This window comes from Narcine bancroftii, chromosome 11 (genome assembly GCF_036971445.1).
Source record: "Narcine bancroftii isolate sNarBan1 chromosome 11, sNarBan1.hap1, whole genome shotgun sequence".
In the NCBI taxonomy this organism is placed as follows: Eukaryota; Metazoa; Chordata; class Chondrichthyes; order Torpediniformes; family Narcinidae; genus Narcine; species Narcine bancroftii.
The window spans coordinates 72,824,115-72,850,114 of NC_091479.1; the positions used below are offsets into that span (position 1 = coordinate 72,824,115).

The 26,000-nt window shown below is 40.0% G+C and overlaps 1 protein-coding gene across 2 annotated transcripts in view; it reads left to right on the forward strand.

The window, feature by feature from the left end:
* cadps2 (Ca++-dependent secretion activator 2) overlaps positions 1-26,000 on the forward strand; it is a 533,161-nt gene that overhangs the window by 159,552 nt on the left and 347,609 nt on the right. For both annotated transcript variants that reach the window (XM_069903385.1, XM_069903386.1), the window contains exon 3: positions 14,232-14,564. In XM_069903385.1, coding sequence (XP_069759486.1) covers positions 14,232-14,564 — 333 coding nt within the window. The remainder of the gene's footprint in view (positions 1-14,231; positions 14,565-26,000) is intronic.

Sequence of the window (26,000 nt, forward strand, 5' to 3'; positions counted from 1 at the left end):
TAATCTCTCGTAGTGCCCAGCCTCCTGGCCACCACTTGCTCCTTTCCACCAATTTTAACCGCATCAGGGAGAGCAGCAGATAGCAGCTTACAGTTCTTGCTTTTGGAATGGTTCATTGGAGTGTGTTTGCAGCTCAGAACCATTCCATGCCATCATGAGTTAGGTCCATGTCATGTGAGTTTTCTGCCACCTTTTCTCCACCTCAGCTTTTATTCCTCCCTCATGCTACATTTTGATTACGCTACATTAAATAATTTCAATTTAGACATGCAGCACGGTAACAGGCCATTTCGGCCCACGAGCCCGTGCCATGCAATTTACACTCAATTAACCTACAACTTCCACTACATTTTTTGAACGGTCGGAGGAAACTGAAGCCCCTGGAGAAAACCCATGCAGACACGTGGAGAACGTACAAACTCCTTACAGATAGTGCGGGCTCGAACCCCAGTCTGGACCTGATTGCTGGTTCTGTAGAGGCATTGTGCCAACCATGCTGCCCTTTTTTGTGAAACCTCTCTGGAAGTTTACTGTGTCTATGGAATTTTAGAATTCTGCAGCACGGAAACAGGCCCTTTGACCCATGTGGTCCATGTTGACCAAGCTCATCCCGTTTGCCTCTGTTTGGCCCATAGTCCTCTAAACATTTTCAATCCATGCACCTGTCTAAATGTCTTTTGAATGTTACAATTTCCCCATTCATCCACTTCCTCTGGCAGCTCATTTCATGGTCCCACTATCCTCTGTGTGAAGAAGGTTCACCTCATCCAATGCTGTAGATGCTCTGTGATTAGTAAGGGATTACTTAAGGTGGTATGCGAGTGGGGAAAAATGGTTGAGAAGAATTGGTATATACCACCAAATGAGAAAAATCTATTAACCTATATATAATTGCACCTAATCCTCAAATCCTTTAAGTAAGCCCTCTCAGTAGATTAGGTGTGGGGTTAATTTATCACTGTACCCTTGGAGTGTGGATAAGTAGTAGAACCTGGGAGAGAAGTTAGTGAGAACGTGGGGAGGCTAGAATGTGTTAGGGTAGGATTAGTGTAAAAATGGATTGCTGTCAGCCTACATGGACTGGTGGTCTTAATCTGTGCTCTTGTTCTATGACTTAAACAAAATACAATCAGCTCTTTGGTTGCAAAATTCAAACTGCTGGAGGAACTCGATGGGTGTGACAGCATCCGTGGAGGGAAATAAATAGTCAAAGTTTCCAACTTTGGGACTTAACACCAGAGTCTGGCCTGGCAGCCATCAAGTCCTTTCAATGACCTTTTACCTGTATCGAAAGAGAGACCTACCCTACTTCCATGTGAAGTAACATGAGTATTATTCAGAAGACTGTGGAGTTGCCTCTAGGTATAACCACATCACTGGTCCAAATTTTCTGTAGATGTAAAAGCTGCATATATTTGTGTACGACTGTGATTGAACCATTCCACATTTGCCAGCATAAAGTATATCCAAGTGCAATGTAACCTTCTGTGAACCACTTTTGTAAATTATCCCGATCTGGCAGCTGATGACAATCCAGCCAGAATTTGTTGCTGATGGCTATTATCTCTTCGAATGTTAAAGGATTAAACTAATTTGTGATGTGCAGTTGCCTAAAAGGATACGGAGCAATTTTCAGAATAATTTGTGGGCTTCCTGTTATTAATTTTGTTTGGAAACAGTGACTGTTTCTTTCCAAACTTACACAGAGTAGATATCATTGCCTTAAAACTCGTCCATTTCTAGCCCAGTCACATCGGTGACTGCCTGTATCCACATCACCCGTATTACCCTTTAAACCCAATAACTATTTAACCAGTCAGTTTGACAATAACTCGTACATTCTCAACCACATTTTCCGATGGCAGTCTCATTGCAGAGTTTGCTCGATGGACTGTTGTACAGGTACTGTCAAAGGTTTCCTTGAAGAATAGAGTAGTAAATCTCCTGAACACCAGCTGCCTTGGCCATGTTTTGTGACAATGGGCACACCTCTAAGTATCACGCAATTTCATCAGGTCTATTACAAATACTGATTCTTAAATTACAATTAAGGCAGTCTTCCTGAAGCGAGTGCGCAGTGAGATTTTCAAGGCACAACATTCATTGTTAGCTGGGATCTTGGTGCTGGGAGTAGGGTGGTTCACCACAGAGATCATCCTCTGGAAGTGGGCCACAGCTGCAGCGTGTTGGAGGAAATGCTAGAAGACGCCGTTGAAAATCAGCTTATCTCTGCCACTTCATGCTGGCATTTGAGTTGCAACTGGTGCTTTGAAGTGACAATTGTCATTGCAGTTATAAAGCTTAGGTTTATCAATGTTATGTATGGGGAAATTAAAACCATCCTGTGACTGATTCTTACTGCTCTAAACCAATGGGTCACAACCACCATCTAATTGTTCTAAGAATCAACAACCAACTAATCAACACTGTTCTCCTTTCAAATAATCCTGAGATTCTACTTGAATCCTTTTTTTTTAATATAGGTTGCTTTAGTTGGAAAAATACCTAAACACTTACACTTTTATGCCTTCACCTCGCATTGTTGAACTGGCCGGTTTCAAATTATGGGGTCAGAGACTTCAAGTTAACTAGCTTTTAACCTTGCAACCATTTCAATCACCAAGTGAGTTTCATCAGACCTTCTCTCTCTCACACACCTATGACTCGAGCTGCAGTTTCTTTTATGAATGAATCCCTTCTTGTTTGTTTTTACCTGCAAGGTATCATGAGCTTCAGAAAGCCATCTGTCATTAGATAAAATTAAAAGCATGTAATACCTGATGCAACATCGGTAAATTTATTTGTTGGATGTTTATTTTCTTCCTGCACCTAACTATGTTGTGATTGGGGGGGTTTATAATTTACCTCCATGGTTTCCAAGATCATAGTGGTCTCCCACAACAAGTTTTTGAGCAGTTCTTCCCCTGTCCTCCTTCCCAGAGATGTTTCCTTCTACCTGTCTCTCCATCTTCTGTCCTATGTTCTATCTGGCCCCCTCCCTCAGCTTCTTTCCCCCTTAATATAAGAAATTTCAACTTTCCATCTTAGTCTAGACAAAGGGTTCATATTCAAAACTGAATGACCATTTCCATCCATAGATGCTGTTGGACCTGCTCTTCCTCCAGCAATCCTCTATTTGCTCAAGATTTCAGCATCTGCAGAATTTGCGCTTCTCTCCACTAACAAGTAGTTCAGTTCCTAATCCTTGCTTTTGCTGGTGGCAAGAGGAAGCGGCAGGTGAATGTCAGGAGGAAAGGCATGAAGCCAACACAGAGTCACATTTGGTAGGTAGGAGCATCATTACTTATCAGGAAGTCGGACGGAGTCCAGCAGTCACTAAATTTGCTCTTTTGACTGTTCACATGTACACTTGGTGAGGTGACTGTTAATTGAATGATTTAAAATAAATCAACCACCAGGACATTTGGGAAATGAGAGCAGCCACTTTTGTGATAGTTTGCAATCTATTTTTGTAAAAAATCTAAAGAATTACAAGACAACCGTGTGAAGAAAGTGACTCGTATTGCAAGGCATTCATTTTAAAAGGATCACTTTAAAAGTGCTTCAGAAGACAGAGGGTGGGCACCAGTACTTCAGCCAACACGTTCAGGGCACTCATCTCCCTGTTGGAAGGAAAATTGAATTTAATGTGAAGACAAACGTGATATCTTGGAAGAAGTCATCAGTTCATGTAGTATCTGTGGAGGCAAAATGTGTCGGTCTGAGTTCAGATTTATTGTCAGAGTACATACATGACATCACATACAGCCCTGAGATTTTTTTTTCCCTGTGAGTGCAGCAGAATTACCACTTATTGGTAGTGCAAAACAAAAACTGTACACAGTACACACGTGTAAACATGTGTATCCTGGGATACGGACAGGAATGGATCATCAGGGGACATGGGGGTGTGCAGTGGTTGTTCTTGTGGTCGAATGGGGATAGAAGGCATTGAGTTCATCTTGGAGTAAAGCTTTGCTGTCTCCGACTTCAGCGGATTTGGTTTAGTTGCAGGTTGTGTCATTTTGGCCTTACCACAACGGTCAGATGTCCTTTAGTATTTCAATTTTCGTCCGGAAATTCCACTTCACCCAGGAGATGGCTTTTCATAGGTCATACCTGCTCCTTCTATACTGATCTGGATCTCCCAAATTAAATGCCTGTGATCTGGCTCTCAGCAGGTTCTAGATTTCATTGTTCATCCAGGGCTTCTGTTGCCAATTTTGGTTGAGAGCCTGCTTCAGGATTCCAGCTTCTGCAGTCTCTGTCGCCTTCAAACTAATGAGCTGTTTAACTGCAGAAAGCATTTTGTGGTCGGTGGATATTTCAACAAAATAAGCATGAGAATTTATGATCTGCCTGTCATTGCTAGGAGCTGATTTCACCTACAGATTTGTTTCTGCTGTATTTCAAATGATCACAGAATGATGCATTTAGAAGGGGATTATTCAATGCCAGTAGTAGCTATTTGACAGATGTACGTTAATGTCATTGGCTTCTTCCGCAAATGTTGACCTTCAGAAAATGAAATTATTGAATAGGTTCCTCCTTTTTTGTCACCAAAAGCACTTTATTCAAATTATTTATAAATTAGGATTTTTAGTACAGGTCAAGTTTACAATTGTACAATTGTAAATTGTAAATCAGTTTACTGATTGTACAATACATGTTTCTTTGGACCACAGTCATCACACCCATAATACATGGGCCATATTAATAATTTGTATAGATTTAAGTATAATGTAAAATATCGCCTCAAACCGTGCATCTTGGCGCCTCACAGTTCGGCGGGCAGCAAGCTCCTTGGAAGAAGACTGCAGAGCCCACCTCACTAACAAAAGTCAAAGGAGGAAAAACCCAACTCCCAACCCCAACCCACCAATTTTCCCTTGCATCCGCTGCAACCGTGTCTGCCTGTCCCGCATCTTGACTCGTCAGCCACAAACGAGCCTGCAGTTGACATGGACATTTATCCCTCCATTAATCTTCGTCCGCGAAGCCAAGCCAAAGAAAATAAATATGTATGAATATTTTGCAATAATTTTGATTGGTAAGCGACCCAAGATTACGGGAACTTGTTCATCAACATCGCAGTGTGCAGGAAGAAGCTATTACCAGCCTGACAGGCCGACTGTTATGATATCCCATCCACATACATGACATTTGTTTTCCTTTACATGCATTTCCTGAGTGAACAGAGCCTGCAGGTTCTTCACAGATTCTAGCCCCATAGTGTGCAATGGCAGGAAGTGCAGTCACTCTGGCACCTTTCTGACAAGTGGGGAGATGTTATGTGTCCAGGATGGGTCACTTCTTCAGTCAACTCTGAGTGCTCTCCACTACTGAGGTATTAATGTGTAGTGGAGGATGCATGACCATGATTCCTCTGAAGCCAACAATCATCTCCTTTGAGACTTGGGTTGTCATTCTTACACCATTTCACAAGATTTTGAACCCCTTCTCTGTATTTGACTCATCGTTTTTGTTAATGAGGCCAACTAATGAGGTCATGTCGTCTGGAAGCTTGATGACTCTGTCGGAGCTGGATCTGGCATTGCAGTCATGAGTCAGTAAATGGAACACGAGTGGACTGAGCACATAGCCCTGAGGTGTGCCAGTGCTCAGCATAATGGTGTATGACGTTCTGCTGCCAACTTGGGCAGGCTGTGGTCCTTTCATTAGGAAGTTCACAAACTGGTTGAAGAGGGGTGCTGAGTCCCAATGAGGACGGATTCTCCACCAGCCTCTGGGGAATTATCATATTAAATGCAGAGGTGAAGTCGATGAACAACAGCCTGGCATCGTTCTCCAGATGGGTCAGGATGGAGTGGAGAGACAAGGCTATAGCAACATTGTGTGATGTGACAATTCAATAGAGATTGAACTCGCTGCATATTTGATTGAGCAATAACCTTCCTGCTGGAATGTTTGTCACTTAATTTGCCATTCCAGCTTCATTACCAAAGTTCATGTATTTTTTTTGTGTTTTATTAGTTGTCTGGTTTCAAAAAAAATAAAGTTGGTTGCCCACTTTTAGGCTCCAACCAAATGAAACTGTTTGGCATATATGAAATAAAATCAAATTGTACATTCCTTCATTTAGAAACAACTGTTGTTTTTGTGATAATTGCAGAAAATAAACGTTCAGACCATTTTTCAACAAGTGCAATTTTCGATGCATCATTTATGCACTCCTTGAGTTGAAGAGTATAATTTCCCATCAAAGTTAGTAGATAAAGTGGCCACTGTATATTACCCCCAGTGTCATTGCAGTGAACTGGATTCACTGGTAGTCTGTTGTGTTGATGGCTAGCTCTGTTCCCTTCACGTATGACCTAGGTTTCCCGCCTCAACTCCGAACCCTTCCAAAGACTACTGTGAAACTTTACCTATAGTATTTACTCAGTATTTGCTGAGGAGAAGGATATTGAACTGTGCAGTAGGAAGCAAAGGGGGTATATATGGAGACTATAGAGATTAAGAAAGAGATAGTACTAGAGCTTTTGAAACATATAAAGGTGGATATGTCTCCAGGTCCTGACAGGATTTTCCCCAGGACCTCGAGAGAAGTTAGTGAGGAAATAGCGGAGGCTCTGGCAGTGATTTTTCAAATGTCATTAGAGACGGGTATCGTGCCGGAGGATTGGCGTGTTGCGCATATGGTTCCTTTGTTTAAAAAGGGTTCGAGGAGCAACCCTAGCAATTATTGGCCTGTAAGTTTGACGTCTGTGGTAGGTAACTTGATGGAAAGCATTCTTAGAGATAGTATATATAAGTATACGGAGGGACAGGCTCTGATCAGGGACACTCAACATGGATTTCTGCGTGGAAGGTCGTGTTTGACCAATCTTGTTAAATCTTTTGAAGAGGTGACAAGGAATGTTGATGAGGGTGGAGCAGTGAATGTTGTCTATATGGACTTCAGTAAGGCCTTCAATAAGGTTCCGCATGGGAGTTAGGAAGGCCAAGTCCTTGGGTATTAATTTGGAGATAGTCAAATGGATTCAACTGTGGCTGGAAGGAAGGTGCCAGAGAGTAGTAGTAGATAATTGTTTGTCAGGATGGAGGCCGGTGATCAGCGGTGTACCTCAGGGTTCGTTATTGGGATCATTGCTGTTTGTCATATATATTAATGATCTGGAGGATGGGGCGGTAAATTGGATTAGTAAATATGTAGATGATACTAAAATAGGGGGAATTGTGGATGATGAAGAGGGTTTTCAAAGATTGCAGAGGTATTTAAACTGCTTAGAGGAGTGAGCAGAAAGATGGCAGATGGAGTTTAATGCTGATAAGTGTGAGGTGCTTCATTTTGGAAAGAATAATCAAAGCAAGACATGTGGTAAATGGGAGGGCATTGAAGAATGCAGTGGAGCAGAAAGATCTAGGAATAACGGTGCATTGTTCCCTGAAGGTAGGAGGGCATGTGGATAGGGTGGTGAAGAAGGCCTTTAGTATGCTTGCCTATATAAATCAGTGCATAGAATATAGGAGTTGGGAAATAATGATGAAACTGTACAAGGCATTGGTGAGGCCAAATTTTGTGTACTGTGTGCAGTTCTGGTGACTGATTTATAGGAAGGATATTAACAAGATAGAGAGAGTGCAGAGAAGATTTACAAAAATGTTGTCTGGGTTTCAGCATCTGGAATACAAGGAAAGATTGAGCAAATTAGGTCTTTATTCCTTGGAACATAGAAGGCTGAGAGGGGATTTGATAAGGTGTTTAAGATAATGAGAGGATGGATAGAATTGATGTGGAAAGGCTTTTCCCATTGAGAGTAGGAGAGATGGATACAAGAGGTCATGGGTTGAGAGTTGACGGGCAAAGATTTAGGAGTAACATGAGGGGGAACTTCTTTACTCAGAGAGTGGTTACTGTGTGGAATGGGCTTCCGGGAAAGGTGGTGGAGGCAGGGTCAATTTTGTCACTTAAGAAAGAGTTGGATAAGTATATGGATGGGAGGATGTGGGCAGAGTGTGGTAAGTGGGATTAGAGGAGGGTACTTGGATCAGTGTGGACGAGAAGAGCCAAATTGGCCTGTTTCCGTACTGTAATTGTGATATGGTTATAAGCTAATTAAAGCATTTGTTCTCCCTTCAGTTATGAGAGCTTTTATTCGTGCTACAGTCTTTTAATGGGTTTGGAATTATTTGGGATATTTTCAGGCGTTACAGAATAGGGGAACCATCTAGTTAATTCAAATAGAGAACATTCTTTAAGACATGGATGGCTGCATGAATCTCCCAATGCAATGGTAAAAGGTGGCTGTGTTGGAAATTTGGATTCCCATCTAAGGTGCAGAGGTGTTCCTATCTGTTGAGAAGTGCTCCCATTGTCAGTAGGTTATTTTACAGAATCGTATGTCTACTGCTTAATGTTGAAATGAACTGTAATCGTGGCCATTGAAACTGTATTTACTCACCTGCTGTTACTATGTGGTGAAAGAGTATAAAACCTCTGTGCACTTTTGAATTCAGAGAAATTCTTTTGAGAGTGTATCCAAGGGAGTGCTTGTCATGATGTATAAACATCTTTTACCTCTCCCAACTTCAGTCACCTTGTAGGCTGAGTCATGCGGGATTTGACGGATATATGAGAGAGAGAAGAGATTACAGGGTAGTGGCACCGACGGGAATGTGCCAAGAGGCAGCAGAGATTAATTGAGCCAAATGGCCTCCTCATCATGTGAATATAAACCATATCCCATTAATAAACACTATAACACATCAATTCCAAAATGAAAGGCATGGTTTTGTCCCAGTGGATTACAGTTACAACTCATCCCACAAGCGTTACAACTCAATTCACATTAAGCAGGGTTAAATGTAATTCAGCAAGGATCAATTTGATGATGGGATCAATCACCACTGATCAAGTTTCAACCCAGTCATCAGATTTGTGTTTTTATTTTTGTCTTTTCATGATATGTCTTTTGCTCTCGGCACAACACAAATGCAGTTGCATCTTTCCTCTGAAAATAAAATAGGATTGAATCTTAGTGCAGCAGGTTAAATTTCAAAACTTGAATTGTGTGATTTTATTTAAGCTTGTTACTCTGCAGTAGGAACAGATTTTTGGGATAAGCAACAAGTGTGTTTTATTTTCATTGCAGTAGCACACGGAAAATGAAAGTAATTAGTTTTTCTGTTGTTGTGCCATTGAAGGGAAATTGTAGGTTTGGATTAGAAATGCAGAATTATTACAGGAGCTCTTTGTGAATATCCTCCAAGTTCGAGCATGGTCTCCACTTCAGACTGGGGTGATCCCGTGCTCTTCTGGCAAATCTGTTTCACTGGTCCTCTCGCATCTGCCACTTAAACGTTGCCATGGAAATGCCAAGTGCCTGGAAGCAACCAGGCATGGAATCCTTTGAGCTATAATGGTGGAACTAGGAGTGATCCAAGCAGGACCCCACAGAAAGAGAAATTTAACGCTGGTGTTCAGAATAGTGCATGTCTGGAGTGTAGTCAATTCACATTAGTGTCTGGAGAGAAATGCTTTCTCTCTTAATTGGCAGAGAGTGTTCAATGTGACCAAAACTAAGCTCAACCTTGACAGAAATGCTTTTGTCCCCCATCGCCTCAATAGCCCATGGAAATACATTTTTTTAAAATATTTTATTTATATTTTCACACAAGCTTGTACAGCCATATACAGTGTCAATCCAACAATTACAGCTCACATTCAAATATACATATATTCATTGAAACTAATTGTCCCAATTTTAATAACATTTGAATTGCCAGAATTCAAAATATCTCGAGCACTTCACATACTGAGCTACTTTTAAAGTACAGCAACCTCTTATACAGCTTTTTCACATAGCAGTTTGCTGATAGCATATATCTCACTCTTTTCTCAGTGTGACCTGTTAAGCTTAAATTAGTGAGTCAAATAATTATCGCCATCTAACTGGCTACCAAATGTCTTTACTTAATGTTAATAGTGTTATTAATATCTACGTATTATACAACAAAAATGTTAATAGTGTTATTAATATCTACATATTAAACAACAAAAATATATTGCGTAAATGTTTACAGAATCTTGCATTTTTCTTCCTTTTGTACGTTTCTCTGCTCATTTGAACATCACTGGCATTGCGATTAATTTACCACACTAGTTACCCAGAGATTGAAGTTCAAGTCCCACTGTGAGAGTTATGGTATTTTTTTTAGTCAACTTGCCATATTGACTATAAAACTACTAAAATGTCATTTTAAAAAATAAATTAAAAATCACTAATGTCTATCAGGGAAGGAAATATGTCAACCCCAACAAATCCAGCCAAAATGTGACTTGACAGCCACCAGTGCGATGGGCCTGGATGTGAAAAGCCACTTGGTAAAAGCATGACCTCAGATTTGAAACTGGGGAGGAGTAGAACTCAATGGATCACCTTCCCAAAACCGTCCTGCAGACTTGTCCTGATTTAGTACCTTACATACAAACTGCTAAATTCCTCCCATCACACTCCTTGGGTGCATTCTGTTCCACTGGCAGGGCAAGCCCACTAGAGATGGCAACACACAGGTTAATGAATGGGCAGGCATATCCCTGGGAACCCTCAATATTGAGTCTGATCCCATGACATTTAACATACCAGGTCAAACATGGGCATAGAAATCCTCCTTCCTCACCCCCCTGTCCTCCCTGAGCCAATGAACCAATGCTCCTCTACATTCACCAAGACTTGAAAAACATTGAGAGTACATGGGGAACTTCACAATTTATCACCAAGGTTGGTAACCCCACCACTTACTAACTCCAGAAGGACGCAACTCTTAGATTGGGACTCAATATATGGATGAACCTTCTTGACCTCATTCTCACTTAGCTCCCTGTTGCAGATGCATCTACTCACAATAAGTGGTGGAAATGATCACTGTAAAGTCCTCTTGGGGATGGAATCTTGAAGCCTCCCACTATAATCATGCAAAAGAGATCCGGTTAATCTGGGGATTTGTGAGGTGCCATGGGACAATGTCTTTAGCAGAACCCTTGCTTAAATATCGAATAAATGGCATGCTGGAAGCAGTGGCCTAAAAGTGAAATACTATTCCATTAAAGCTACGGCATTGGAATTCACATCTGCAAAATGATGGGAACAGCATGCAATGATGGGGCCCAGAACATGATGGCAAAAGGCAAGGCTGAAATGTTTACCAACATGTACCCCCCAAGGTGCTAGGTAATGATTTATTCTTCCTGATGTGCCCTCCTTGATGGAAGACAGTCTTCATTCATTCCACGATGTAAAGGAATTGGCTGAGGACACTGTATACAGCAGAGGTGATGGGATCTGACATCACTCGGGCTGTGGTACTGAAGGAGTCTGCTCTATTGAGTTGCACTCCAGCTGAACTGTTACATTACAGTTACCACATGGACAGCTGCCTGGCAGTGCTCAGAATTGCTCATTTTATCCTGTACACAAAGACCAGGACAAATCCTTCCAGATCATTATGACTCCATCTCCCCTCAGTCATAAGCAGAATGATTAAAGATATTCTGAACAGTGCTATCCAGCATTACCCGCTTACCAATAACCAGTTCACTGACACGAGTTTTGACACGACCAGTTCCAGACCTCATTATAGTGTTGAAAAGCAAAGTGCTAAATACCAAAATTGAGTTGTGGGTGACAATTCATGACTGAAGTGTTGAGATGACCTGATAAAACTGGTCAACTAGCATCAAGTGGCCTACCTCACACAGTGGAAGTTGTTATTGTTAGAGGTCAATATTCCCAGACCTAGTATACTACTTCCAAGAATTCCTCAGGTCTGTGTCCTCGATCCAACTAATCTTCAACTGCTTCATCAATAACCTGCCATTGTAAAATTGGAACTTGGGATCACACGATATTCAATTTTGTGTCAAATTTCTCATTGCTTGCAGGTACCAAGAATGAGGCAATATTCAGGCGTAAGATGACGAGTAATGTGCGCATGACACAAGTGCCAAATATTGTCCATCTTCAGCAAGTTTGACTGTCTATCCTCAACAGAGCTAAATCTGCTGCCATTGAGAGTCACCATTGACTAGAACCTTAACTGGATTTGCTCACGTAAATATTGCAGCTACAAAAGCCATTCAGAATCTGAAAATGCTGTAACCAAGGACTTTTCTTTTGACATTGGAGAACATTTCTGCAGTCTACAAAATACAACTTCACCTGGACGAGTACAGCTCCAGTGACGCTCAAGAATGTAAATACCAATCAAGGCAAAGCATTTGGTTTGATTGGCACCGTGTGTCAACTACCCTAAACCTTCATTCCTCTCGCCGGTAGTGCACAATGCTGCAACATGTGCCACCTGTCCAATGCATCACACTCCAAGTTCATTGTAATGGTATGAACTAAATCATCACACTTTATCACTGGAAGGGCAAAAGCTCCAGCACAAGGACCCACTGTCATCTACAGGCACCTCTCCAGGTTGTACACCATTCTGTCTTGGATGTAGTCTGCCATTTCTTCATTGCCGTTGATTCTAGATCTTGGAACCTCTCTGGCAGCATCATGGGAATTCCTTCATCAGAAGAACTGCATTGATTCAAGAAAACAGTACATCATGACCTTATCAAGGACAATTAGGGACTAGCAATAACATCCAACAGCCTGATCCTGATAAATGTATAAATATAACAAGGAATCTGTCAAGAGGGAAAGAATAACATACTTTCACTTAGGTGTAATTTTTTCAACCTTCGTTTTGTAGAATTTTTTTCTGTACAATTGTTAAACCTGTCATCAGTGTTGGTCCATTTTTGGTTGTTCCCTCTTTTCACCCATGTTACATTTGTGTACCAAGCACTTCTAATTTTCCCTGTTGCTGTAAATTTTCACTGTTTAGCTGTTGAATATTTTTTTAAAAAGCACAAATGCAAAGGTGTTTGCAAAGTGAACATAAACTATAAATGAAAATTCAGTAACCCATGTGGCCCACTTCAATTATCCCTGTAATTTTGTGTGAACGATATATATATTTCATAAAGTTTGAACTTTCACTCCTTAAATAGAGGGGGGAAAAAGTTCAAGGTAAAGGTTTCATTATTGTCATGCAATTCTACTTTTAGAAAGTTACATGAAATTCTTTTGTCTACCGTAAAGCAGAGAGTCGCCACTTTGTCCAGTGCCCCTCACAGAAACCTACAGCACCTGGTGTTCCTAGGCAGTCTTCCCTCCAAGTACGTGCCCGCTTAGCTTCTGAGATCAGACAATCCCAGGTGTATTCAGGCTATAGGTGGGTTGTAATCTTTACATATTTTCAATTTCTGATACTACAGACTATAGGCAGTGTCTTAAGAAAACAGCCTTTTCCTCAAGGACCCCACCACCCAGGCCATGCCCTCTTCACTCTGCTACCATCAGGAGCCTGAACACAAGCACTCAGCGACCCAAGGACTGCTTCTTCCCTTCTGACATCAGATTGCTGAATGATCAATGAACCAGAGACAGACAGAGCCTTGACTTTTCTTGCACTATTTTTACTTATTTTGTAAGGTGGTTTATATGATTGGTTGCACTGTGACGGTGCTGCAAAACAACAAATTTCATGGCCTGTTCATGACAATAAATTCTGATTCTGATTGCACAGTTGATTTAGGCCATCCAGGTCAATGGCAACACTGATGTATGAATGCCCACAATCTGTAATGACTGGGAAGGCCTCCAATAATGTGTTCAGAATTATGAAGAGGAAGACTCACTGAGCTACTGGAATTAACAAAGCTTACTTAAGATTAAAACCACATGGGCAGAAATGAACTTGGCACCTAAAACGGGTGGAAAAGGCAAATGGAATTAATGATTTTATGGTGAACAAGATAAATAGAGGAAAAGGAAGTAAAGGGATGTTCCAGTAATCTAGCTCCATGTGGTCTTTTGTTTTACCTTTCATTCCTGATTTGTAAACCTTCCACTCTTCTTCTGAGACAGGGTCTGTGCTGAGTTTCTCCAGCATTGTGTTTGTACTTCAGTCACGATGTTCGCAAACTTTCGTATTTTATACCCAAAATGTTGACTGGTTTCTCCCTCAGAAGATGCTACTTGACTCGCTGAATTCCTTCAACATTTCTGCTTTTGTTTCAGATTCTTGCTTCGGCAATTTTGTTTGTTTTCCTGTGCCAATGCAGTATGTTGAAAAGAGGGCAAATCTTATGAATGTTACATTATTAGATGACAATTTACTAGTGTTTCCCCTTTGTTTTTGTGAACCAGATTTTTCTCAAAAGCGATCGTGTCACCAGGATGGTCACCAGTGGAGGATGCTCGGCAAACGATTTTCGCGAGGTCTTCAAAAAGAATATCGAGAAGCGGGTTCGCAGTCTGCCAGAAATCGACGGGCTTAGCAAAGAGACTGTGCTCAGTTCCTGGATGGCCAAGTTTGATGCAATTTACAGAGGAGAAGAGGATCTGCGCAATAAGCCTGCCCGAATGCCCTTGAGTGCAGTGTCTGAGCTCATTCTTAGCAAGGAACAATTGTATGAAATGTTCCAGCAGATCCTTGGGATTAAGAAAATTGAGCACCAATTACTCTATAATGCCTGCCAGGTAAGCTGCTGTATCTGGTTTTCAAACTGATTTTAACAAATATAGTATTAAAATTAATACTGTAGAGGAATACAATCCAGATCATAAGGCATCAAGTAATATCTGTAGTCATAATAATATTAATGGGTATAGATTCTATGTACAGTTGTAAAACCACATTAGCCATAATGTATCATTAGATGTGGTTAAAGTAAAGATTCTTACTGATTCAACATTTCAGGACTCCAGAGTTCCTACGTGAATCGCAGCCATTTAAATAATTTTGGAAGTGTTGCCGGTTTGACCCTTTAACAAGGGAGTACTAGGGAGGATGTATGTCTGTTTCACTGTGAAACTTTTTTCATTCAGAGTCGTGAACTTGAACTCCCCAACACCAAGTCATTCAGACCAGTTTGTTAATTATATTCAGAAGGGGGATGAATGTGACCTTATAGCTAAGAGAAGAGAAAGCAGGAATAGACTACTGAAGACATTTGTTCAGCTATGATCATATTGAATGATAGGGCAGGCTCAAAGGGCTGAATGGCCTTCTAAGCAGGGTTCAAAAAGGCTATACATGCTGGATGTTGATGCAAGAAGGGTTTTGTACGTTGAATTCTAGATACCCAGGACGGAGTTCTAAACTGGTATCTAATCGAGATGTTTAGGGGTTTCATAAAGAATGTGTGGGCTGGGATCCAATGAGGAGTCTGGTGGTTCGTATACAGCAAGGTGTCTGTGTGGTTTAGCATGTCCATATCCCCGTAAATGCAAAGTTTGCAAAGCAAAGCCTGGTCTCCAGTTGTCTTGGACCTCCTTACCTCTGTACCAAGTACCTCATTCTGTGATTGCTGGTGTGTAAAATGTCACAAGATCACAAGATAAAGGAACAGGAGCAGGCCACTAGGCCCATCGGGTCTGATCCGTGATTATGCACCAAGCTAAACTAAAACTCGCACCTAATTCCAATTTCCAGCCTTTTCCCATATCCCTTGATACCCTTGCTAATGAGATACTTATCCATTTCCTGTTTAAATACTCCCAGGGATCTGGCCTCCACTGCTTTGTGCAGCAGTAAGTTCCACAGATCCACGACCCATTTTCACATTTGAAAATAAATCACGCATGTGTCTTCCACTGCTCAGAAGATTCTTAACTCCAGGGACTGCCTGAGAAGAGAAAAGAAGAATTCCAAAGCCAGGCTTTGGAAGCACCAGAAATAGACTTTTGAAATGATTTATTGTTTCTCTGCTGGGTGAAAAGTAAACCGATGCAAGGGTTACCAAAGCAATCTTCATCTGTCTGGCAAAGAAGAACGTGAAGGATCTTTTATACTCAACTGAGTGGATGGATGTGACCTGGGTTTCCCCATCCTATCTTCAAAGGGATGCAAAAAGGGAACACCTTGGTGTATGGTGTTAAATCTCCCTGCCAATCGTTGGCTGTCAGTGAAGGTGAGGATGGGCAGCCAAGACTTTGATGAGAGATTAGTGTGTTAGCAACATCTGAAGGATTGTACAACTGCACTTATTTTAGAGCAGCGCTGTTCAGATTACACCAGAGCTGGTTGTTTGAGCTTTGTGCTGGGGGCAATGCACTCCATCAGATAGGTCGGCTGGTGCCTGAGGAGCATTCTTTGGGTCAGTGCAACAAGGGAGCAACGCGGTCAGGGTAGCTGCTTTCTTGCAGGATTTAATTTTCCAGCTTTTCACCTTGTTAATGACCAGCTGCCTTGTTTTTTTCCCCAATTCAAAGTAGGTTTGAAAACAAGAACTCCAAGATGCTCTTTCAGGTCAGGTGACGATGCTCCAGATGTGAGCATTCTTTGTTTTTAAGAAATTGGGTTTTTTTTTGTTTGAAGTGCAAGTCACAACAATTCATCACAGGGTGACAGGCGACTGGCGATTGAATTTGTAGTCTGATTTCATATCATGTGAACGTCTCTACCTCTGCCCGCATCTATTAATCTCACCCTTGATACTGCTGTGGCCTTTCAGACTGAGGTTACTCAGTCCAGTGCTGAATTCCAGGTTTTGCACAGACAAATGGGTGCTCTTCAACCTATAGGTGAAACAATAAAGATTATAAGAGATCAAGGGTTATGATGACTTGGCTCAGTGTAAGTAGCACAAGTTTGGTGATGACAACTGGTAAATTGATTACTGATCAAGGTTTCTGCAAGGAATCAGTCATTGGAACCTGCAAGGCTATTGAGGCAGGAACATCACACACAAAAGAAAACCTGTATAAAATAAAAAGCATAAAATGTTATGAATGGTCAAAATGGTCTGAAAATAACTAAAGAGCTGACACTCCACAAGTTTCAAGGGGAAATGGCTTCCTTAAGTAATCTCATATTTAATATTGCCTGAGGATCAGATATTTAATGAAAACTTTTTAATTCTTGTGAGATAGGTTAAGACTTAATATCACATCATTACTTTTTTGATTCATTCTCTCTTTCATGCTCAAATGTAATATATTGAATATCAAATAACTGCTAGCTATATGACATCATCTTAATGTAAAACATTCACTTCAGCCTTCTTACCTTTTGTTCCATGAATTTATTGATTACATTTTAATTTCTGACTGATTAAAATATTTTCCATTCTTTCATCTACAGGCTACTCAGTTAATTTATCTCAATTAAAATTTCATCCTGTAAATCTTGCTCCTAAGTGGGGAGTCTCCATTAAGACACCATTAGTATCATGCTGGAAAATGAATTGCTTTGCTAATTAATCCACCGTCTAAGTAATGGAACTGTTTCTCTGCAAGAGTATCAAGGGATAAAATCAAAAATTCCAGGGAAACGAAAATCAGGTTAGACGGTATCTGGGGTGGGGGGGGGGGGGGGAGGGTGGGAGAAATCATCAGTGTTTTGGACCTCAGATCCTTGGTGGCAAGTGCTGACCTCCTGAGTTTTTCCTGCAGTTTTTATTTTTATTTCCTATTTCCAGCATTTGCAGTTTCTTTGTCCTTTCATTTATTTTTACTATTCCTCAGCTCGGATGGCAGGGCATCAATACTTGCTCCTTCTATGTCATCAGACCTGTTCCCTCCCACTGCAGAATATTTGGTGGCTTCGACACAATGTCCTTTGCCCTGAATCAGGGAGGCAGCAACGTGAAGAGCTCAGCGTGACCATTATCATCTATCCTCTCCCTAAGTATTGAATCTGATGCAACAAATCCACTTCCATGCTTAGATACTGTCTATCTGCTGACCCTTTGCTGTTGGTGCAATGGGTTAGACTTCTTGCTATTTGCAATAGTGTGATAACTAGGGGCATCCACCAATAACCTGCTCCCTGATGCCCACTTGGAACCTCTTCAGAAACTCTTGGCTATAAATCTCATCACAACCTGAGTCCAAGAGTTGAATTTCAGAATTTAGGGAGATTGACCTTTGATATCAAGACGTCCTTTGAGTGTGGCACCAAGTATCCGAATAAAACTAAAGTCCACCATCACTGAGAGAAAAACGCTTCATGAAATGGAGTTATAAGATCATAATGAGCAACAGTCAGACATCTGGTCCTTCGATCTTGCTCTTCCATTTATCAGTATCATTGCTGATTTTCTACTCATCTCCATTTTCAAGCCGGTCCCCAAACCAATTGATTCCCTTAATGTTGAGAAATGTATTGATCTAAGTTTTGAATGAGCACAATGAATGAGCCTAACGAGGCCTCGAGGAGAGATTTACAATGGTTCACTACCCTTTGAGTGAAGGAATTACTCCTCATCTTGGTTGAAAATGTGCCCACTGGTCCTTGAGACAGCACAGGTAAGCACCTTGCCTGCATCCAGCCTCCCAAGCCTTTGTAAAAACAATTGTAAGTTTGATATGATCTCCTCTCATTCATCCAAAGCCTAAATAATGCAGTCTCATTCCACTCCTGGAAAGATGAGGAGAGTGCATTACAATGAGCCAGGGCCCTTTCAACATCAGCATGAATCAGTCTCTCACTATTTAATAAATACATTGCTTTTCTCTTTCATTGACCCAAGTGATGACCTTGCATTTTTTTTTTAAATTTAGACATGCAACACGGCAACAGGATACCCCAATAACCTACATACTCAGTAAATTTTAAAGGGCGGGAGGAAACCGGAGCCTCCGGAGAAAACCCATGTAGACATGGGGAGAACGTACAAACCTTTTGAACATTATGTTCTATTCGGCATGTTCTCACCCACTCACTCAGCTTATCCACATCCCTTTGAAGCCTCTCACAAAGGAAAATGGTTGTCAGAGGTCAATCATTCAAGTCCAGGGTGTAGGGATCCATCAGGACATAGCCTTGGCCCAATCAGTTCAGCTCCTTTATTGGTGACCTTCCTTTCTTCCCAAGGTCAAAAATAGAGGCATTCATTGATGATCGCACAAGTCTTCAGAAAATGAAGTCATCCATTTCTGTATACTGCAAAATCTTAGCAATATTCGGACATAGGCTGATGAGTAGCAGGCATAATTTATGCCATGAACGAGTCAATGATGACCTCCAACAAGAGAGAGGATGTGAGTGGCCCATTCTTGCTCCTAATTTCTATTTTCAGTTGATTGTAATCATCCACCCTTGAGATTCATGTCTGAGAGTTTTCCTGGTCTCCCTGTTAAAGAGTAATTTCAGTGAAGGCATATCAATTTCTACTAGCAGCAACCTCTGAAGAGAGAAACAGCGCAAATACTTCAGCTTGAAGATGTCTCACCAAAATTTGATCAGAATTTGAGATGAAATAAGGACTGGACTGATGATGCATTTTGGATGTTTTTTTTCTGTGTTCATGAAAGGTAAAAGGGAAATGATGGAACCAATCACTGATAGATGTGACTTATCTCATTTGTTCCCTTCAGGAAGCATTAGCAGCAAATGGAAAATGTAGATGGTGGATTGGATTGTAAATAGCCTGCAGCACAGATGAATAATCGCTTCACAAACTGAATTCAGTTTTGTTCTTTTAATGATGTAGAAAGTTGCATTGCCTTTTTCTGTTTATTTGAAGCCTCTTTTTCCTGTTCATGGTATCAAGCGTAAAGCATGAATTGCTTCCAACAAGATGTTTAGTTTGCGTGTCCTTCTTGAAAATGCTGAATCATTCAGGATGCAGGACTTCGACAGATTAGCTTGAGACTGAAGTGAGGTTGGGTTTGATGTGTTTTGAATGTTTGAGGAAGAACAGGGTGGGGTGGGGGGAGTTTGTCATCATATTGTCCCATATATTTAATTATCGAATGCCACCACATCTACCTCCTCTTCATAGGGATATCTTGGGATCAAGGATGACTGGCTTTCACTCCTTTTCTGGGGACAATGAAGCCAAAATAGGACCCAGAGACTTGGCCACAATGGAGTGCACAGGTAGTACCTTGAGGATAGTACACTGCATTCTGACCTTTATTTTGGTTCTTTGTTCACCTGACACATGGATTGGAGGTACTTGGTGCCATCTCAAATAGTCCTACATTAGAGCTGTGTCATACTAGAGATTCCTATGTGCTGAAAGGAATGGTTTATGTTTTGGAAGAGGTTTTAAAAACAATATTAAATCATTTCCTCTGTTGACCTCGGATCTTTGTTTTTTGGATATTAAATGGAGGGGGAAAAAATCTATTCACTAGCAAGTTTCAACGAACAAATGATTAATGACACTGAGCTGAGTCTCTGAACTAATGCTAATCCAAACATCATCCGAAGTCTGAAATCTAGATATTTGTTTTTGGAGGTTTTTGGTTCAGGGGTGAAAGTGATGTAGGTTGAACAATTTCCAATTTATCCTTAATACCATGATTAACACCAGCAAGCTGCAAGTTGGGTGTTAGAAGGGTTTAAACCAGGGGCGGGTAACCTTTTTTTAATACTTACATTCCATTTTAAGTAATCCCTATGCCATCGATGCTCTGTGATTAGTAAGGGATTGCTTAAGGTGGTATGTGAGTGGGAAGGGAAAGATGAGAATCACTTCTCAAGACCCAATTGTTACCAAAATATTTTGCTTGAGAAAAATTGCCATTGCACCATTTTCTTTCGAGTTATGAAACCATAAACATAACGAGTCAATTTGGGATGATTCAAACTTTTTTACTTCCCACTCGCATACCACCTTAATCACGGGGAATTCTTAAAGTAGAATGTGAGGTTTTTTAAAAAGGTTGCCCACATCTGGTTTAAACAAGTGGGGACACTGATGCAGTCCCAGTGCAGACTTGTGTCTACACCACAATGGTGAATGTTATTTATAGTAAATTGTTAGCTGTGCACTGTTTTGAAACATTCAAGGACATAGAAGGTGGTTTATAAATGATAGTTTTTTTTCCTATCAGTTCTGCATTTTGTTTGATTTATTTTAAATTTGGAACCTCCAAGACCAAATATGCTGACACGTTAAAGTGGACTGGTGACTAGCTTTGCCTGGGGTTAAAATGAGCAGTGAAATCAGTTACAGGACTGGAGGTACCAATTTAATTACTGCAACTAATAAGCAATGTCGCTATTTGAGACTGTTGATACTGATCATCTTTAATAAATGAAAAGCTGTCCAAATTGGCACTGATTATCTTGCCAAGAATTTTTCTCAAAGGCCATAAAATGTCACACACACTATGCTCTCTAACTACTGCTGGGTTCTAGCAGATGAGTGAAAATGCTCTTTGCTCCCTAGAGAGAGCAGCAATTACTTCATTGCATCTATCTCTAACTTTGCTGCCTCACACCCAATAATTGGAGCATTGTAGTTAACTCTGTATTTCATAGGATTTGGAAGGAGGAGTGGGTCACCTAGCCTTTCAAGCCCATTCTGCTAATCGTTCAGATCATGGCTGATCTTTTGCCTCAGTGCCATTTTTTGGCACTACCTCCATATCTTTTGATACGTTTAATACACTGAAATCGATCAGTTTCTGTTTGGAATGAACTCAATGACTGAGCATTTGCAGCCTCTGCTTGAAGAAATTTCTAAACCTTTGTCCTCGATGCATGTCTTATTCTGAGACTGGGATTAATGTTTCTAGATTTCTCACCCAGTAGAAATGTTCTCCCTCCATGTAGCCTCTTGATCTCTGTAAGTAATTTCAGCAAGATTTCCCCATCTTCTCAACCTCAGAGAATAAATATTCCCTCTTTAAATTCCATCAATTATGTTCTTCCCCATTCACTTATCTAATTTAGAGATACAGCACAGTAACAGTTCCTTCCGGCCCATGAGCTCACACTATCCAAATGTACCCATGTGACTAATCAATCTTTTCATCCTGTACATCTTTGGAACATCAGAGGAAAGCAGAGCACCCGGAGGGTGGAGAACGTGCAAGCTCCTTACAGACTGTGGTGGATTTGAACCCTAGTCTCTGCCAGTGTGATGTGTTAGCTCAAACACATCCTCTTGAAGCCTTGTTACATCCTCCTATCTACTCCCTGTTCCAGCTAGCTTTGTGCCATCAGCAAACTTGGAAAATGACATTTGGTCTCTTCACCAAAATTGTTGGCATGGATTGTCAATGGCTGGGCCCTAATGCCGATTCCTGTAGTACCCACTAATCAAAGCCTGCCTAGTAAGAAAGACATGCTTATTCTCGTTCTTTACTTTCTGCCAGTTAACTAGTTCTCAATTATGCCAGTAATTTGCCCCTCAATCCCATGTGCTCTGAACATGTTGTAATCCAGCATGGGATTTTTCAAAAGCCCTCTAATAATCCACATTCACAATTTCTCTTTTATGCATTCCACTGGATGCATCCTCCAAAAAGTACAATATGTTAATCAAATGTGATTTCCCTTTGATAAATCTGTGCTCACTCTTGCTTAATCAATTGTTCTCTTTCAGAACTTTGACAATATTGATGGGGGCCAATAGATTGATTACGCCATGATTTCTGTCTCCCTCCTTTCTGAAACAGTGGAGTCACATTTGCTACCCTCCAATCTGTGGAATCATTTCAAATCCTGTCAAATTTTGATAGATAATATTTGTGCATTCTCTAACTCTAAAGCCACCTCATTCGAATGTGGATCATAGAATCTTATGATTTATCACAGTGTTTTGCAACTTTTTTCCTTCCACTCACAAACCACTTTAAGTAATCCCTATGCCATAGGTGCTCTGTGATTGATACGGGATTGCTTAAAGTGGGTGTGAGTGGGAAGGGAAGGTTGAGAACCATTGCTCTAGACCCAAATGTTTTGCTTGAGAAAAATAGCCATTGGCCCATTTCCTTTGGAGTAATGAAACCATGCACATAACAAGTCAATTAGGTACAATTAAAACAGTGGTTTTCAAACTTTTTCTTTCCACTCACGTACCACCTTAAGCAATCCCTTACTAATGACAGAGCACCTATGGGATAGGGAATATGTAAGGTGGTATGTGAGTGGAAAGAAAAAGGTTAGGAACCACTGATTTATCATCTCTCAAACTCACCAACTTGCATGATGCATTATTTTTACTAATACTAATTCCTTTCATTCCTCATTCTTAACAGAGGTGTGGTTCTCTTCCACTGGCACCTTTAGGAGCACTCTCCCATGAAGAAGAAAATGGAGTGGTTGTTTGATTTAATTGCCACTTCCTTATTCTCCATTGTGAATTCTTTCTCTGTAGGACACCCACACATTTACCTTGGTTTTTTTAATTTGTAACCAATTGGAACTCCGACAGTTTATTTTTATGATCTCACAGTTTCTTCCTTTATCAGTTTCCAGGACCCTTGGGCCTGTTTTAACCTCATTTGATGAATTCTCCATTTCTCCAAATCCTCAGTCCTGTTTCTTTTTCTGACAGCTTTATAAGCTTCTTCCTTTCATTTAACACCATTTTTAATTTCTCCCATCGTTCATGAATAAATCATTTTTCAAGTTAAGTTTTCGTGCCTCAAATGATTTTTTTTCGTGCAATTCTTGCATTATTTTCAACACTAGCCTTTGTTCCAACAATGTATATTGTACAGGCAATGTACTCCCCTCAGACCTGTGTGTTTGCTTTGTTTAGACTTAAGACCCTATTTCTGAAAATTACATCAAATTTGATGTAAGATTCAGTCAACATCACTGTTGCTTAAAAATCCCTTTGCAAGAAGATTATTAAAGTAAGCTTTTCTCATTGCATAGTAGCGAACTGAAGTAGCCTTTTTCCCAGATGGTTGTTCAGAAGTGTGATCTACAAAACATGTGCATTCCATAAAATTAATTTGTCCAACTAAATTGAGGTCCCTCATGAATACTGTATTATCCTTGTTACATAAACCTTTTTTTCTTTAAAATATTTTTGAGTTTAACATAATCCATATACAAGTTATTAATATAGCGAAGCAATATGATAACATATGCAGAGCATATAATTAAAGTAAATGAACAATATGACAAATTTTCAATTTCATCCCTAAATGTTAAAGGTGATTGTTTGTTAAAATGATTAATCATATAAATCAGTTAAATAATATTATACAAAACCTCATTATGCCTTAATAGTATCTAAAGAGATATCATCTAGGATAATCATAATTAAACCTCCATAAATTCATTTATCTAAAAGAAAAAAGCCCTGAAACTAAAACTAATCTAACCCCTCCCTCTAATCAAGGTTACAAGAAAAATACAAAGATGGATCAAGTCGTGACTTCCAGAAGATGGACAGATCAGAACTAGAGCTCCCAAATCACCTAAAACTCCCAATTATAATAAATGGGCCCCATATCTTTTCAAACTGAATCTTTTTATCTATAATATTATACCCAATTTTCTCTAAACTTAGATATAACATTACGTCGTGCAGACCAGTGGTTCTCAAACATTTTTCTTTCCACTCACATACCACCTTAAGTAATCCCTATGCCATCAGTGCTCTGTGATTAGTAAGGGATTGCTTAAGGTGGGATGTGAGTGGGAAGGGAAGGTTGAGAATCACTGCTCTAGACCCAATTGTTACTGAAATATTTTGCTTGAGAAAAATTGTCATTGGCCCATTTCCTTTGGAGTTATGAAACCGTGCACATAACAAGTCAACGAGGTACAATTAAAACAGTGATTTTCCAACTTTTTCTTTCCACCCATGTACCACCTTAAGTGATCCCTTACTAATCACAGAGCACCTATGGCATTGGGAATACTTAAAGTGGTATGTGAGTGGAAAGAAAAAGGTTGAGAACTACTGATGTAGCCACTGTGCATGAGTTGGTGAGAGTTCATCTTTCTTTTTCATTAAAACTGCTCTTCTGGCTATCAACGTGCTGAAAGCTAAAACTTTCTCCTGAGGTCCCAATAAAGGTTTATCTGATTCATGTGAAAAACCAAACAGGGCAATTAAAGGACATGGATCTAATTTAATTTTTAAAATAATTGATATAGAATGAAAAATATTCTGCCAATATCCTCCTAATTTAGGACATCCCCAAAACATATGAATCAGTGAAGCTTCAAAAAATTTTACACTTTTCACAAAATGGATCAACAGCCGCATAGAAACAGGATAATTTGAGTTTAGACGTGTGAATTCTATGTACCACCTTAAAATGTAACACCAATCCTCATCTGAAACTTTGTATTAAGATCACACTCCCAATCATTTTTAATCTTAGTCATTGGAGCAAGTCTTAAATTCATATAAATACATGATATCAATCCACTATGAACAAACTGTAGATCAAAAAGTAAATCAAGATTATTTGAGTCTGCGATTCAAGGAAAAGCTTTCAATTTAGACTGAACAATATTTCTATCTTGCAAGTATCTAAAAAAAATGTTTATTAGAAAGCTTAAATTTAACTGACAGTTGTTCAAAAGAAGTGAAGTGATTTCGAATAAATAAATCTTTAAAATTTTTAATATCAAATCTATACCATTCCTTAAAGCTTTTAATACTAAAGGTGGGAATAGATGGTTATCTCTAATAGAACTAGCCAGAAAAAAATTATTATAACCAAAAAAAGTCCTAAATTGAGCCTGTATTCTCAATCAAATTCTCATTATTGGATTATGTTCAACTTAGAAAATGAAAAGGGTAAAGCAGAGCCTAAAATTGCCAACATATATGGTCTTTAGATTGCAATGTCGGGAAAATCGCTGAAAAAAATTAGCATAATTACTGCCCTTGTGATCATTCACACTGGGCCCCTTTTTTAGATTGCAAGTATCTGAATACAACAGTCCTGGGGGTTGGACATGCAGTGAAGTGGATGACTTTTTTTCCAGTATGATTTACACTGCAGTCTTCCTCCAAAAATTTGTAGGGGTCCTGCAGGATAAATCATGGAGCGACAAAATTCCTGGATTGTGCTGTTGCAATCCTGCAGTCTAAAAACCATAATAGATGATTTCTTAGAAAAGTTCAGTTCCATTTCTGCCCAAGAAGGGTAACTTACTAATTTATAAAATTTTATTAATAAAAGTAAACTGCAATAAACCTCTAATTTCTTGATTTATGCCATTCCCAATATTCCAACAGTTACTTGATGGTGTAA